Source organism: Girardinichthys multiradiatus, chromosome 21, assembly GCF_021462225.1.
Source record: "Girardinichthys multiradiatus isolate DD_20200921_A chromosome 21, DD_fGirMul_XY1, whole genome shotgun sequence".
Taxonomy (NCBI): Eukaryota; Metazoa; Chordata; class Actinopteri; order Cyprinodontiformes; family Goodeidae; genus Girardinichthys; species Girardinichthys multiradiatus.
This window is the reverse complement of record NC_061813.1, coordinates 16642440-16655993: the sequence shown is the minus strand read 5'-3', so window position 1 is coordinate 16655993 and position 13554 is coordinate 16642440. Positions and strand designations below refer to the sequence as shown.

Here is a 13554-nt window from a genome sequence, read left to right as displayed (position 1 = left end):
GTGGGGAGTAAGTTAACCGTGCGTCCACAATTAACTTCAGGAAAAGCGGTCAGTCTTCGTCTTCTGGCCTTCTTGTTAGTGGCCTTGATTTTGAAGATATTATACACCACTTTGCACAGTCAAAGTCCAGAAAAAAGCCAGTGTAAGATGTGTTTGCCAATTAAACGCTATCAAATTTAAATATGCGTTTCCCCATTATTTAGGATTGAAATTGTGTATTTTGCCATTTGTGTTGGGGATAAAAGTTATTAAATGAAAATTGAATGGTGTGAATGTGGTTGCTTATTTATTGAGTATGTTTACTGTATATTACGGTAATATATTTAGTATTTTAAGAGATTATGGTGATCCTGGGGTCCTGATGATGGGGTCCTTGAATATTGTTGCCCAGGGTACAGTGAAGTGTTAATCTGGCCCTGATTCACAAGGAGGAGCAGGGAAGCGAAAACCAAATACAACCAATAATCTAACACAACAACAAGAATGTAAAGGGAAGTAACCAATAACTAAATACAACTACCAGAAAGGAATTAAACACAGAGAACTATACTAACATAAGGAATCGGGGAGAACAAATAAACATAAAGAACTGAACGGGAGGGAACTCTACTATAGGCAAGGCTGTAGAGAACAACTTATCTAAAGAGAAACAAACCTCTGAGTAAATAATAACTAAATAACTACTTAGGGGCACAAGTGAAGGAAATGTCAGAACACAGTAAAACAGAAGCACATAAATAAATATAGTCACAAAACCAAGAAGCACCAAACATAATTAGGCCACTAAACCAAAAGGAACAGGAACACCTAACTGAAAAGGTAAACAAACACAAAAACCAAAATGGCAGATCCTGACAGTATGTATTGACCAATCAAAGCGCTCCTATCCGTGTGGAAGCGTGCAATTAGTAAAAAAAAAAAAAAATCCACGATCCAGACTCTAAAACAAAATTCCTTATAATAAAGCCTGCAGAGGCTCTCAGTGTCTCTCAAGTAACTTCTTGCTATGCTGAGCTACTGACTGAATAACCATTTTTGTTTAAATACAAGAAGAAAAAAACAGGTAGTGCATTTCATTTTTTTTTTTAGATTATCAATAGCGTTTTTTTTAAGTTCAAAGATGCCTTGTAAAAAAGATGTCTGAGAAGCTCAAAGCAGCCAAAGGTAGCGGATCGTTAACTAGCTCGGTTAGAAAGAGTACAAAGGGTAAGAACCTGTGCTGTTCTGAATGGATCATCTGCACCCCCACTGTAAGCACAGAACATTCAGGCTGCTTTATTTATTATTAGGGCATTTATTGCAGTACACAAAAATGTTGTATTATGCCTTCTGTTTATATTTTTGAACAGTTTAATTGTGTAAAAACTAAATATGTTGGCTGGTCTTGCTCTAATATACACATTTTGCTCATATGGTGGTTTGAAAATCTAAATACATTCCTATGATGAAAGAAGTCCTGCAGAGTGAAATTCTGATCACAATAAAATATATTATACACATATAGATGGTGGGCTGTGCGGTGGGGCAGCTGGTAGCACTGTTGCCTTACAGCAAGAAGGTCCTGGGTTCGATGCCTGGGGTCTTTCTGCATGGAGTTTGCATGTTCTCCCTGTGCATGCGTGGGTTCTCTCCAGGTACTGTGGCTCCCTCCCACAGTCCAAAAACATGCCTGTTAGGTTAATTGGTTTCTCTAAATTGCCCTTAGGTGTGTGTGTGTGAATGAGTGTGTGCTTGGTTGTTTGTGTGTTGCCCTGCGATGGACTGGCGACCCGTCCAGAATGTACCCCACCTCCCGCCCATAGATTGCTGGAGATAGGCACCAGCTTCCCTGCTATCGAAGAAGCGGTATAAAAAATGACTGGCTGACATTTGCATAGTTTGTGCTCTACATTATAGTTTTCCCTAGATTTGATTCAACGATATCAATGTTATCTCAATGTTTACTGCTTTGTGGTACATCATAGTACAATGAACTGTAAAAGCTGTCTGGGATTCTTGCTAATATTCCACCCTAGTATCCGGTTATATGTGCCTATTTTTACTTTAAGCGTCCCTTTAGTGGTCTTTGCATGGCCCTGCTGCATACTGTTAAACTTGCCATATTACCATCTGTTCTGCACCACTGCCTGCACAAAACATGAAGCAACATCTAAAAAGAAACCTCTAAAGACTACCAAAATGGGGTCAAGGACTTAACCTATTAAATTTAAACAAAACATAGAAATGAACCAAAACTCCAGAGTTTCATGAGTTGTATGTGATGAGAAACTCTGATTATGATCATAACTTGCCATTTGTTAGCTGTTGTCACCTGAGATCACTGTTATCACAATCTGTGATACGGCATGTTGTCTGGGTGTAAGAGTGACTCCTAACCAGATTGTGAGATTAAACGTGGCATTTCAGTGTTTGCCCTGGTGTGTTTGCATGTTCCCATCTCAGGTTCTCTATACTTTCTCATTTACATCATGCTTCAGGGGCGATTGACTCCATTTTGTGTCCAACTTCACATCTGCATTAAAAAGCTGTATGGGTGTAAAATGTGTTTCATTAAAACCTCAGCTGATTGTAATCTTCTGAATAAGAAACAAACACAAATTCAAAGATGTCTGCTGTTTAATTTGCATACTTTGTGTTTCTGTTCCTTTTTATTTAGAAAAAGCAAAATCCACAGCATAGCAGACATTTTATTCTACATCTTTTGAACATTTATGTTAAATATTTACATGCCTGGATGCCTCAGTGAAAGAAAATAACTCACTATATGAAATAACAAATACACTGACAGAAATAGAAAAAAAATAAAAATAAATCCTGCCTCTGAGAATAAAAGTAACATTTTAATATTCTCCTTGTGGTTCATGGTGCCTGAACCTCCACCACCCTGTTAACAGCTTTTTCTGTGTCCTGTGGACATGAAATAAAGAGATTATTTATTCATATAGAACAATTTTTTGTGTCATTTCCAGCATACTAGTAATTATTCCAACATTGTAAGCATTGTGCAGTAAAATATTTTGCAAAAACACAGTTTCTCCTAGAAAAAAGGTGGGGCTTCCATTATGATTTTAGGGGATATAGTTGCATCTCAATAAATCAGAATGTTATTGAAAAGTTATTTTTTCTTGCTCTGCTCTCGGTGGAGGACACATGCGTTTTCTTTCCCTCCCTTTTGCCTGCTTCTGCTTCTGCTTTTGTCTGTGTTTTTCTCAGAGCCTCACTTTACATATCTTCCAAACTTGCAAATTATGGATTTGGTCAGCTGGTCTCTCAACGCAATTGATCAAATTTGTTCCACGGGAAGACGGGGTAAAGGAGAACCCTCTTACCCAGCCAGTACAATCTTCTCTGGATACACAATGGATTCCTGGCAACAGTGGAAGATTGTGTGCTTGATTACAATGTGGGTTGATGACGCAGAAGACGTTTACATTTTTGATAACAGGATTTCTGCTTTTTGTAGCCGGCGGTTACCTGACTTATCGAGTGAGTAGCAAAACGTGGGCAGCTGTTCAAAGCATCCCAAAGCTGCCTGCGATGCTGGATGGAATCTGCAGAGCGATCAATGCTCAGACTGAATTGTTAAGAGAGCTAAGCTGCAAGCTGGATACGGTTCTTAAACAGAATCGTAGCCTGGAAGCGGCTTTTGGACTCAGAGGTGAAAGGATTTAATCATGGAGAAGGTTGTTCGCTCCAGAACTGCGGGAATGTCCCAGAAATTTGGATATTTGGATTCGCAATTGAGAGATAACAGTAAAAACTCTTAAAGTGGTTAGAAATCCACACAACTGCTTGAACCAGAACACATATTGTTTTTCTAAATCTGGTGACCCAACATGGCCTTGGCAACTTCTGCTAAGTGGCTATCGACAAAATATCTCCTGGATGTTATGTAAACATGCTGCTCTTTCCCAGCACCCCAAACAGCTGTGACCCAGATAAGACTTTGCAGTCGATTGAGAAAACTTCCATCTCTCTCCTCAAGGACAATGGCGCTCTATCTGTGTTGACGGTCTAATTCTTGCACACAAAATCACAGTTATATATTCACACCCCCAGGATTCCACTGAACTCTTGCAAAATCTTTTCTTCTTGTGTGTTGCTTAGCCCTGCACCTAATTGCGTGATTTCATTACATTTTCATAGATTTTTAGTTTTATCAGAAGGATTACCAGCGAAAACTAAACATTAGTAATAGAAAATTTGGACTATAGCTGCTCTTACACCAATGACCCGGCTTTCTTAGTTAGACTACAATGGACTGTTATTACTTAGTACAACTTCAGTACCAGTAAAAGTAATATATTATTAGCACCTGAACATGTGAATTAAAGCTGTTTTGTACCAGCGACTTCCCTAGTTAGAAGTGGAATGATGAAACTATCAATATTATCATCTTCTTTTAGCATAAGATGCTTTATTATTAAGAGTGGCTTGGAACCAATTTCTACCACTAAACCCGGAAGGATTATTAATTATTACTCCCAAGGATTATTAGTGTCATTTGATTTGTTTTTCTGTGTTTGATCATTGTAATGTTTTTCCTCATGTACAGCGCTTTGAGTGCCTTGTTGCTGAAAAGCGCTATATTAATAAACTTGATTTGACTTATTTTAGTGAGTGAATTCACTAAGTCAAACCCTATATAGATTAATTACACTCAGACTGATGTTTTCAAGCTTATTTTCTGTTAATTATGATTAAAACTAATAAAAGCACAACATTTAAGATTAAAATATTACATCAGACCAATAATAAACATTTTTAAATTAGAAATTGAAGTGAAGTGTGCTTAAATCCTATTTCAAGGTTAATTTCAAAACCCACTTCTCATCTTACAAATCTCCTCTTTGGAGCAAATTTTCTAATTCTTATTTACCTTTAGTATTCTGCACAGAACCTAAACCCAACTCAACAACTATAAGCCTAAACAAAATAAAGTAAAATGATTACTTTAAATCTAAAACTGCCACAATTATGAACATTGTCATCTTAGTTATCTTACCTTTGTCATTTTCTTGAAGAATCTAAACCAGTGAAAGAGATTAGATTTATATTACCAAATATTTAACGTCACCATATAACAGGTGTCAGGCAGCAAAGTATCAACTCATAGAAAACTGCCTCACCATTCAAAGATGATGATTGCACTGCAGAGCATTACTAATCCCAGGATCTTCACTGTGATACAGACACCAACTCCAGACACTAGATGAAAACAATATTTCATGTTAAACATCTAAGAGTAAAACTAAGTTGATAGTTTGTCAGAGCATTTGTGCACAATTTAAGTACCTGAACCTAAATCATGCCTTAACATAGAATACTTTTAGTGATTTAGTATTTGTCTACATTTCAGTGAGTTGTTTAGATTTGTTTGAAATAAAAATCTTACATGGTGCTAAAAACAAAAATCTTAGAAGGATCCAAAAAGAACAGCTTGTCAAGATTGGGTTTTTTGTCTGTGTTTATCCTAAATTTCCAAATTTATAATATCTGATTACCAAGAGTATTTGCAGCTACACAGTAACACGTTTGTTTGTCTGTCATATTGGTCATTTATAAACCTGCCCCACAAAAAAATGAATGGCCCCATGTTTGCTGTTACTGAACCAGATGAAGCTGCTGAGGGAAGAATTGGATCTGTTGGAGCAGCTCAGCTTCAACCAACTAACATGAAGAATTAATAGTTAAATTGACTCAGTTAAAAGGTTTTTAGAACATCACACCGTGTGGTCTTTAGAACTCTAAATATCAGTTATTCATTACCTTCAGTACTAACAAGGATCACAGACGATCTCTGATGACCCAGATCATTTGTAGCCACACAGTAAAACTCTCCTCCCTCAGTGACATTGAAGCTGTAAACCAGCCCCACAGATACATTAATGGCTCCATGTTTGTTGTTCCTGAACCAGGTTGCAGCTGGCAGGAGGCTTAGCAGCAGCTCATCTTCAACCAATTAACATGAAGAATTAATAGTTAAATGGACTCAGTTAAAAGGTTTTTGGAACATCACACCATGTGGTCTTTATAACTCTAGTAATATGGCCTAAGAGGAAAGGTTGTTAGAACATCAAATGATGTGGTAATTCTGAATACCAGTTATTAATTACCTCCAAAACTAACAAGAATCACAGATGATCTCTGTTGACCCAGATCATTTGTAGCCACACAGTAAAACTCTCCTCCCTCAGTGACACTGAAGCTGTAAACCTGCCCCACAGATACATTAATGGCTCCATGTTTGCTGTTCCTGAACCAGGTGAAGCTGGCAGGAGGCTTGGCTCTGCTGGAGCAGTTCAGCTCCACCCAGCTACCTGCTGACACCAAACCTGATGGACTGATGGATGCTGAGGTGTTTCTAGGAGCATCTGAGGAAAATGGGACACATTAAGTTTATTGATCAGAAACAGATGAACCATGACGTGCTGACAGGATCACTTACATGAAACACTGAGAGTCACTGCTGTCTCTGCTGTCTTGTTTCCTCCATTCACAGGATATCTGGCAGAACATCTGATGTATCCATCATGTGTGTCTGACAGAGTGATGTTCTCCTGGATTTTAGTTGTAAAGGTTCCATCTGTGTTTTTCTCTGTTTGTCTGTGAGAGTCTTGTTGGAGATTCCAGGTGAGTTCAGGAGGTGAGTGTGGACAGGGAGTCAAAGCTGAGCAGGTTATAGTGACAGACTGATGCTCCTTCAGATCACCACCAGATATGTTAATGCTGGGACTCCAAGGAGAATCTGGGATTTGAGATTAACCGTAAAAACACTGAAAAGAGTCAGATTATTGTGAACATCTCACAATAGTGAGGTGTTGTCTGTTTTTATTTAGGGCTTCTGTCCCAATGAGGTTAAACATTCATTCATGCTACAACATTTACTGTAGAGTCTATGAAATAGTTGTGTGAAACCTGGCTGTAAATTTGTTCTGAAACTATCAGAAGCACCAAAATAACTAAAGAGTGAGATATATAAAGTATAAAAAACTAAATCTTTCAAACTGATGTTCAAGAAGACTTTGTCTCTTCAGGTTGTGTTTCTCCCTCCTTCCAAACTTACTGACATAGTACCACAAACCACACTGGACTATAAGATCCACTTAAATATACAGTAAATATAAAATATACACATAAACTGGTAAAGGGCTTAGTAAGAGATGGTTTTATTACTGGTGAAAACAGTTGCTAATAATCCTTTGAAGTTTGTGTCAGGGAGCTGATAATAAAGACAAAGCTAGAAAAGTATTTCTGTAACTTTGTGGAGTTGAGTAGAGTAAAACTCTTACCTTCAATTATTATCTGAAGCGGATCAGAACAAGCTGTTGTCTTGTAGTCACCATTATCGATTCTGAGGAAGTATTCGCCTGCTTGACTTTTATTTATATTAGAAAACAGAGAGGTGCAGTTTTTCTGACTCAGGTTTCCAGTAATATTTACAAAATTTGTTTTAACTCCTTTATTGATGTTATAAATATCATTTCTATCTTTAATCCAGGCTCCACGGGTTTCTTTACTACTGTCAAATTCTGTGCTTCCTGGTGCAGCTGTGAAGCTACATGGGACGTTCAAGCAAGATTCGCTCAGTGCTGCAGTTGGCTTTGGTGTAGTAATGGTGACGAGTGGTGTTCTCCCACCACAACTATTAGCATAAATACCTGTAAAAACAAACTAAAGATGAAAACAATGTGGAGCAAAGTCTTCCTACAGAGAAAGTTCATGATCCACTAACTCCAGTTCATCTGCAGCATGTTACATGTGGAGCCTTTAAACAATATCAAGATTTAATATTTCAAACTAGAAATAATTCATGTGATGTTTCTAAATGAACGAAGTTGAACAAACAGCTCACCTGGAAGAAAGAAGACACTCAGTAACATGTTGACTGTCAACACGTTCTCAGACAGAGCTGCCATGAGATTCTGATAGTCCTCCTTTATCTCTTAAACTGGAAATATCAGGAAAACAGGTCAGTAAAACAAAACTAAGATATTTAGGTTATATACTTGTGCCGAAATGTAAAAAATTAGAATGTAAAATAAAATTTTAAAACTGAATTAACTACATCAGAATGTCAGGGGAATTGGATTTTAAAAGCATTTTGAATATGAAATCAGAACCTTTTCAAATAAATTAAGTCAAACAGGGGTTCTCAGCACATATTAAAATATTTTCAAAGCTAAAAAGTTGCACTAAGAATCAAAGTCAGAAACATTTTCTTACCAAGTAGATGTGAAGACAAAATTCAACTCAAATGAGTTAATCTGTGAATTTCTGTCGACCAGCAGATCAAATAACCATCTTCTCTCTTAAAACACCAGTCATGTTAAACTAGTCTGTTGCAATCATCCTTCCTTCTTCTATGAAAGAGGATGTCTGCTCCAAACATTTTAAAATTCCTATTATTAAATTAAAGTTTAAAGGTAAATTATAGATTAAATTACACGATGGATGGAGAATTATGACCACCAGTCAAAATGTATTTAAATAAACCCAATATTATCTAATTGAAAACAAAAATTAGATGTCAATAAATTAAACCATATTCCTGACTTTAAAATACAGTGAGGTTGTTTCAGAGATTCGTGGCAACAAGAAGATTCGAGTGATTCTATAATTATGGGTATATTTCCGATAATGAAGAGGAAAAAAAAAAAATCACAGTGTTGTTTCGCTTGAAATTCTATGTTTCAATAGTATAAACTCATAGATTGTGCTAAATTCAATAATTGACATGCTTACGCTCTAACTGTTTTTTTTAGATATTTAAATGAAAACAAACATCTACATCATTTTGTTAACCCTGTTACAGGCAAAAGTGATATGTGTGTGTTAAACCGGACTAGCTAATGCTAATACTACGCTAAGCACACGTGGAATATATCACACTACGAAAATACTCGGTGACGAAATTAATCGTTCAAAATCATAGAGCTGACAATAAAATGTTATGTGAAATTTCTGCGCAGTTATTTATTTTAGAAGTCGATGGACGGTAAATTACTTACCTTACTGCCTTCCACAACTTGTCCGCCTTGTTTTGCTCTTCCTTCTTCTGCACCTTCCCGAAGTAAAGATTGTAATAGCACTCCCTGCTCGCACACTACTGCCACCTTCCGTTCTGGAGTTGTACACGCCATTTGATATCAGTCAGTCAGTCATTTTCTACCGCTTATTCCATAGTGGGTCACGGGGGAGCTGGTGCCTATCTCCAGCAGTCTATGGGAAAGAGGCGGGGTACACCCTGGACAGGTTGCCAGTCCATCGCAGGGCAACACACATGCAACCATACACACACTCGTTCATACACCTACAGACAATTTAGAGTGACCAATTAACCTAACAGGCATGTTTTTGGACTGTGTGAGGAAGCCGGAATACCCAGTGAGAACCCACGCATGCACGGGGAGAACATGCAAACTCCATGCAGAAAGACCCCAGGCTGGGAATCGAACCCAGGACCTTCTTGCTGCAAGGCAACAGTGCTACCAACTGCGCCACCGTACATGCTATTTGATATCTTACCCAAAAAGCATTAGGTTCTGTTGGCATAACTGAATTTAATAAACCTTAACCGTAAGTTATTCCACATCATGCAAAAATAACATTACTTAATGATGTTCAACCACAAAACATGACTACATATGGCAGAAGCAACATGTTACACTTAGATTAATTTAGCACACACCCAATCTGGCTTAACCATAACGGTTTTGAAATCATGCAAATAAGTTTTAAATTAAAAGTAATTTTGACAATGTTAAATCAGTTACATGTTTTAAAAAGTCAATACAATCTTTAAAGGTATACATTTTTTAAATTTATATTCTCCATAATAAGGGTGGGGTGAGTATGAGCACATACAGCCACTACCTGGTAGTGCAGCTTTAATGTATACAGGTCCTTCTCAAAATATTAGCATATTGTGATAAAGTTCATTATTTTCCATAATGTAATGATGAAAATTTAACATTCATATATTTTTGATTCATTGCACACTAACTGAAATATTTCAGGTCTTTTATTGTCTTAATACAGATGATTGTGGCATACAGCTCATGAAAACCCAAAATTCCTATCTCACAAAATTAGCATATTTCATCCGACCACAAAAAGAAAAGTGTTTTTAATACAAAAAACTTCAACCTTCAAATAATCATGTACAGTTATGCACTCAATACTTGGTCGGGAATCCTTTGGCAGAAATGACTGCTTCAATGCGGCGTGGCATGGAGGCAATCAGCCTGTGGCACTGCTGAGGTTTATGGAGGCCCAGGATGCTTCGATAGCGGCCTTTAGCTCATCCAGAGTGTTGGGTCTTGAGTCTCTCAACGTTCTCTTCACAATATCCCACAGATTCTCTATGGGGTTCAGGTCAGGAGAGTTGGCAGGCCAATTGAGCACAGTGATACCATGGTCAGTAAACCATTTACCAGTGGTTTTGGCACTGTGAGCAGGTGCCAGGTCGTGCTGAAAAATGAAATCTTCATCTCCATAAAGCTTTTCAGCAGATGGAAGCATGAAGTGCTCCAAAATCTCCTGATAGCTAGCTGCATTGACCCTGCCCTTAATACAACACAGTGGACCAACACCAGCAGCTGACACGGCACCCCAGACCATCACTGACTGTGGGTACTTGACACTGGACTTCTGGCATTTAGGCATTTCCTTCTCCCCAGTCTTCCTCCAGACTCTGGCACCTTGATTTCCGAATGACATGCAGAATTTGCTTTCATCCGAAAAAAGTACTTTGGACCACTGAGCAACAGTCCAGTGCTGCTTCTCTGTAGCCTAGGTCAGGCGCTTCTGCCGCTGTTTCTGGTTCAAAAGTGGCTTGACCTGGGGAATGTGGCACCTGTAGCCCATTTCCTGCACACGCCTGTGCACGGTGGCTCTGGATGTTTCTACTCCAGACTCAGTCCACTGCTTCCGCAGGTCCCCCAAGGTCTAGAATCGGCCCTTCTCCACAATCTTCCTCAGGGTCCGGTCACCTCTTCTCGTTGTGCAGCGTTTTCTGCCACACTTTTTCCTTCCCACAGACTTCCAACTGAGGTGCCTTGATACAGCACTCTGGGAACAGCCTATTCGTTCAGAAATTTCTTTCTGTGTCTTACCCTCTTGCTTGAGGGTGTCAATAGTGGCCTTCTGGACAGCAGTCAGGTCGGCAGTCTTACCCATGATTGGGGTTTTGAGTGATGAACCAGGCTGGGAGTTTTAAAGGCCTCAGGAATCTTTTGCAGGTGTTTAGAGTTAACTCAATAATTCAGATGATTAGGTTCATAGCTCGTTTAGAGACCCTTTTAATGAACTTTTATGGAAAATAATGATCTTTATCACAATATGCTAATATTTTGAGAAGGACCTGTAATATATGGGAGACGCAGGGACACCAGAGAAACAAAACTATAAATAAACCAAAGGGAAAATAGATCTAAAGATAAACACTAACTCACAACAGAGCCGGATTAACCATAAGGGCAACTGGGCAATTGCCCAGGGGCCCACGGCCTCTAAGGGGCCCAGGTTAGTGAGGGCACAAGCAAAATGTCTGGTTTTCTCCTGCTTGATGTTAAACTTTCCGCAGGAGCCCTTGCGCTGCATAGAGAGACGCTCCCTGTGACAGTGAGCATGAGTTGAGACCCTCTCCTTATTGGTCAGTCCACATACATGAGGCGGGTCAAAGGTGAAGCGGATCAATGTGCACTGAGCGGGTTGTGTGACGTCAAGCGCCGCTATACAACTCAAGAAGTTCAGACATGGAGAAAAAGCTAAGTGAGAGTGTGAAACGGAAATTAAAAAAGGAGAAGGACATCAGAAACGCGGAAAATGTAAAGTATATACCGAAAATAGGTAATTTCTTCATTCACGACTGTTTTATTAAGTCAGCTTCTGTCAACGAGAACAACTCAGCTAGCCAGGACTTTTCTTCACCGCCGGCGCTAGCTTACTTTACAGCCCGGAGAACGAAGAGCCGGCAGCATCTTCAAACAGTGGCCCAGATTCTGCTGCGAGTGTGACCATTGAGGGAAGCGGTGATGGCGGGCCTCCAGTCTTACCGCCACCTGAGCCGCTCGTTGAGTCTAGTAGCAGTCCCTGCATCTCAACGCCTATACTTCCTGGTGATCCTGCACTGTGGGGGGCTATTACGGAGTGGTTCCAGGAAGAGGCGATTTACCGAGGGCCTGCAGCTTTCCAGAAATGGGTGCCAAATATCCTGTATCAGTAAGGGAGTCCGGACTAGGTAGTAGGACACGCTCCCTGACCACCGATTTGCTTCATTTCTGGCTCCAAAACAACCAAATTGTGCCAAGGGAATGTCTGCTTTACTCCCCTTCAACTGGATCAGTTTATTGCTATGCCTGCAAACTCCTGTCATCCCAATAGGATGCATTTATCAGCGGATTCTGGGATTGAAAACATCCAGAGAGGGTTAGTGATCATGAAAAGAGTGCAGAACATAAACAAAACATGCTGTCTTTATTGCAAAGGTCTAAATACGCATGCAGAGTGGACGCTTCTCTTGCCCGTCAGTGTGAGACCGAACAGCAGTACTGGAAAGAAGTCCTTAGACGTGTGGTTGCTGTTATTACATTTCTGGGAGCGAGAGGACTGCCCTTTCGAGGCGACAACGAACTGCTGGGCTCCGCACACAATGGGAACTATTTGGGGTTACTTGAACTGATCGCGGAGTTTGACCCCTTTTTAAAGGGGCACCTTACGAAGCATGGCAATAAGGGTAGAGGTAAGCCATCTTACCTGTCATCAACTGTGTGCGAATAATTTATTTCATATTGGGTGACAAAACTAAGCAAGTGATAGCAGAGGAAATCAGACATGCGAAATAGTTCTCTGTAACCGCTGATTCAACACCAGATTTCGCACACGTAGATCAGCTCACATTTGTTTTTCATTTTGTCAGTGCAGATGGCAGAGTAGGGGAAAGATTCATCGGGTTTGAGCCCATTCACAGCCACACAGGTGTAAGCCTAGCTGAATCTGTGATTGAAATGGTGCGAGACTTCGGGTTAGACTTGTCAAACTGTCGTGGCCAAAGTTATGACAATGCTAGCAACGTGTCTGGCAAATACAGTGGGCTCCAGGCGCACTTGAAAAAACAAAACCTACTAATTCATTACACACCATTGTTGGAAGTATGATTATTGATTAAGTAATCTTGATCAATAATTATAATTAAAAATCATAATTTGACAAAATCAATTTCTTAACCAAAATCCTCATTTATGAATCGAGACCAGAGATGTTTCTGGTGTTGTAATTGTGGCTCAACGCCTTTGACAATTACAACCGTTAAATACTCCATAATAATTAATAACTATTACCGGAGATGTCACTGTTTAATTGACCGTTTCTGCCGAAACGTGTGGAACTTTAACCTTATCTTGACTGACGAATAACTCTTGCACAAAATAAACACAGAACGCCTTCTGTTTATCTACGTGAATATTTATTGAATCATCTACTCAACATGCAAAGTTCTACATAAAAGGGGTAAATTATCTAACTAAGCAAAATAAAGAAAACAGCAGTGTG

The 13554-nt window shown here is 39.3% G+C and overlaps 1 protein-coding gene across 1 annotated transcript; it reads right to left on the bottom strand.

Annotated features, from left to right (window-relative positions):
* Positions 1-2608: 2608 nt before the first annotated feature.
* On the bottom strand, positions 2609-7943 carry LOC124858322 (B-cell receptor CD22-like). Its single transcript, XM_047350316.1, has 7 exons — positions 7856-7943; positions 7293-7661; positions 6449-6748; positions 6117-6374; positions 5130-5208; positions 5006-5027; positions 2609-2907 (listed from the first exon to the last, which is right to left on the bottom strand). Coding segments are annotated over exons 1-6 (1071 nt in total). The 5' UTR covers positions 7920-7943; the 3' UTR covers positions 2609-2907; positions 5006-5026.
* Between the last annotated feature and the right edge of the window lie 5611 nt (positions 7944-13554).

Coding starts and splice junctions, on each gene's coding strand:
- LOC124858322 (XM_047350316.1), bottom strand. CDS start 7,919: ATGGCAGCTCTGTCTGAGAACGTGTTGACAGTCAACATGTTACTGAGT. Junction 7,662..7,855: donor GAGTGTCTTCTTTCTTCCAG/GTGAGCTGTTTG, acceptor TTGTTTTTACAG/GTATTTATGCTAATAGTTGT. Junction 6,749..7,292: donor GCTTCAGATAATAATTGAAG/GTAAGAGTTTTA, acceptor CTCAAATCCCAG/ATTCTCCTTGGAGTCCCAGC.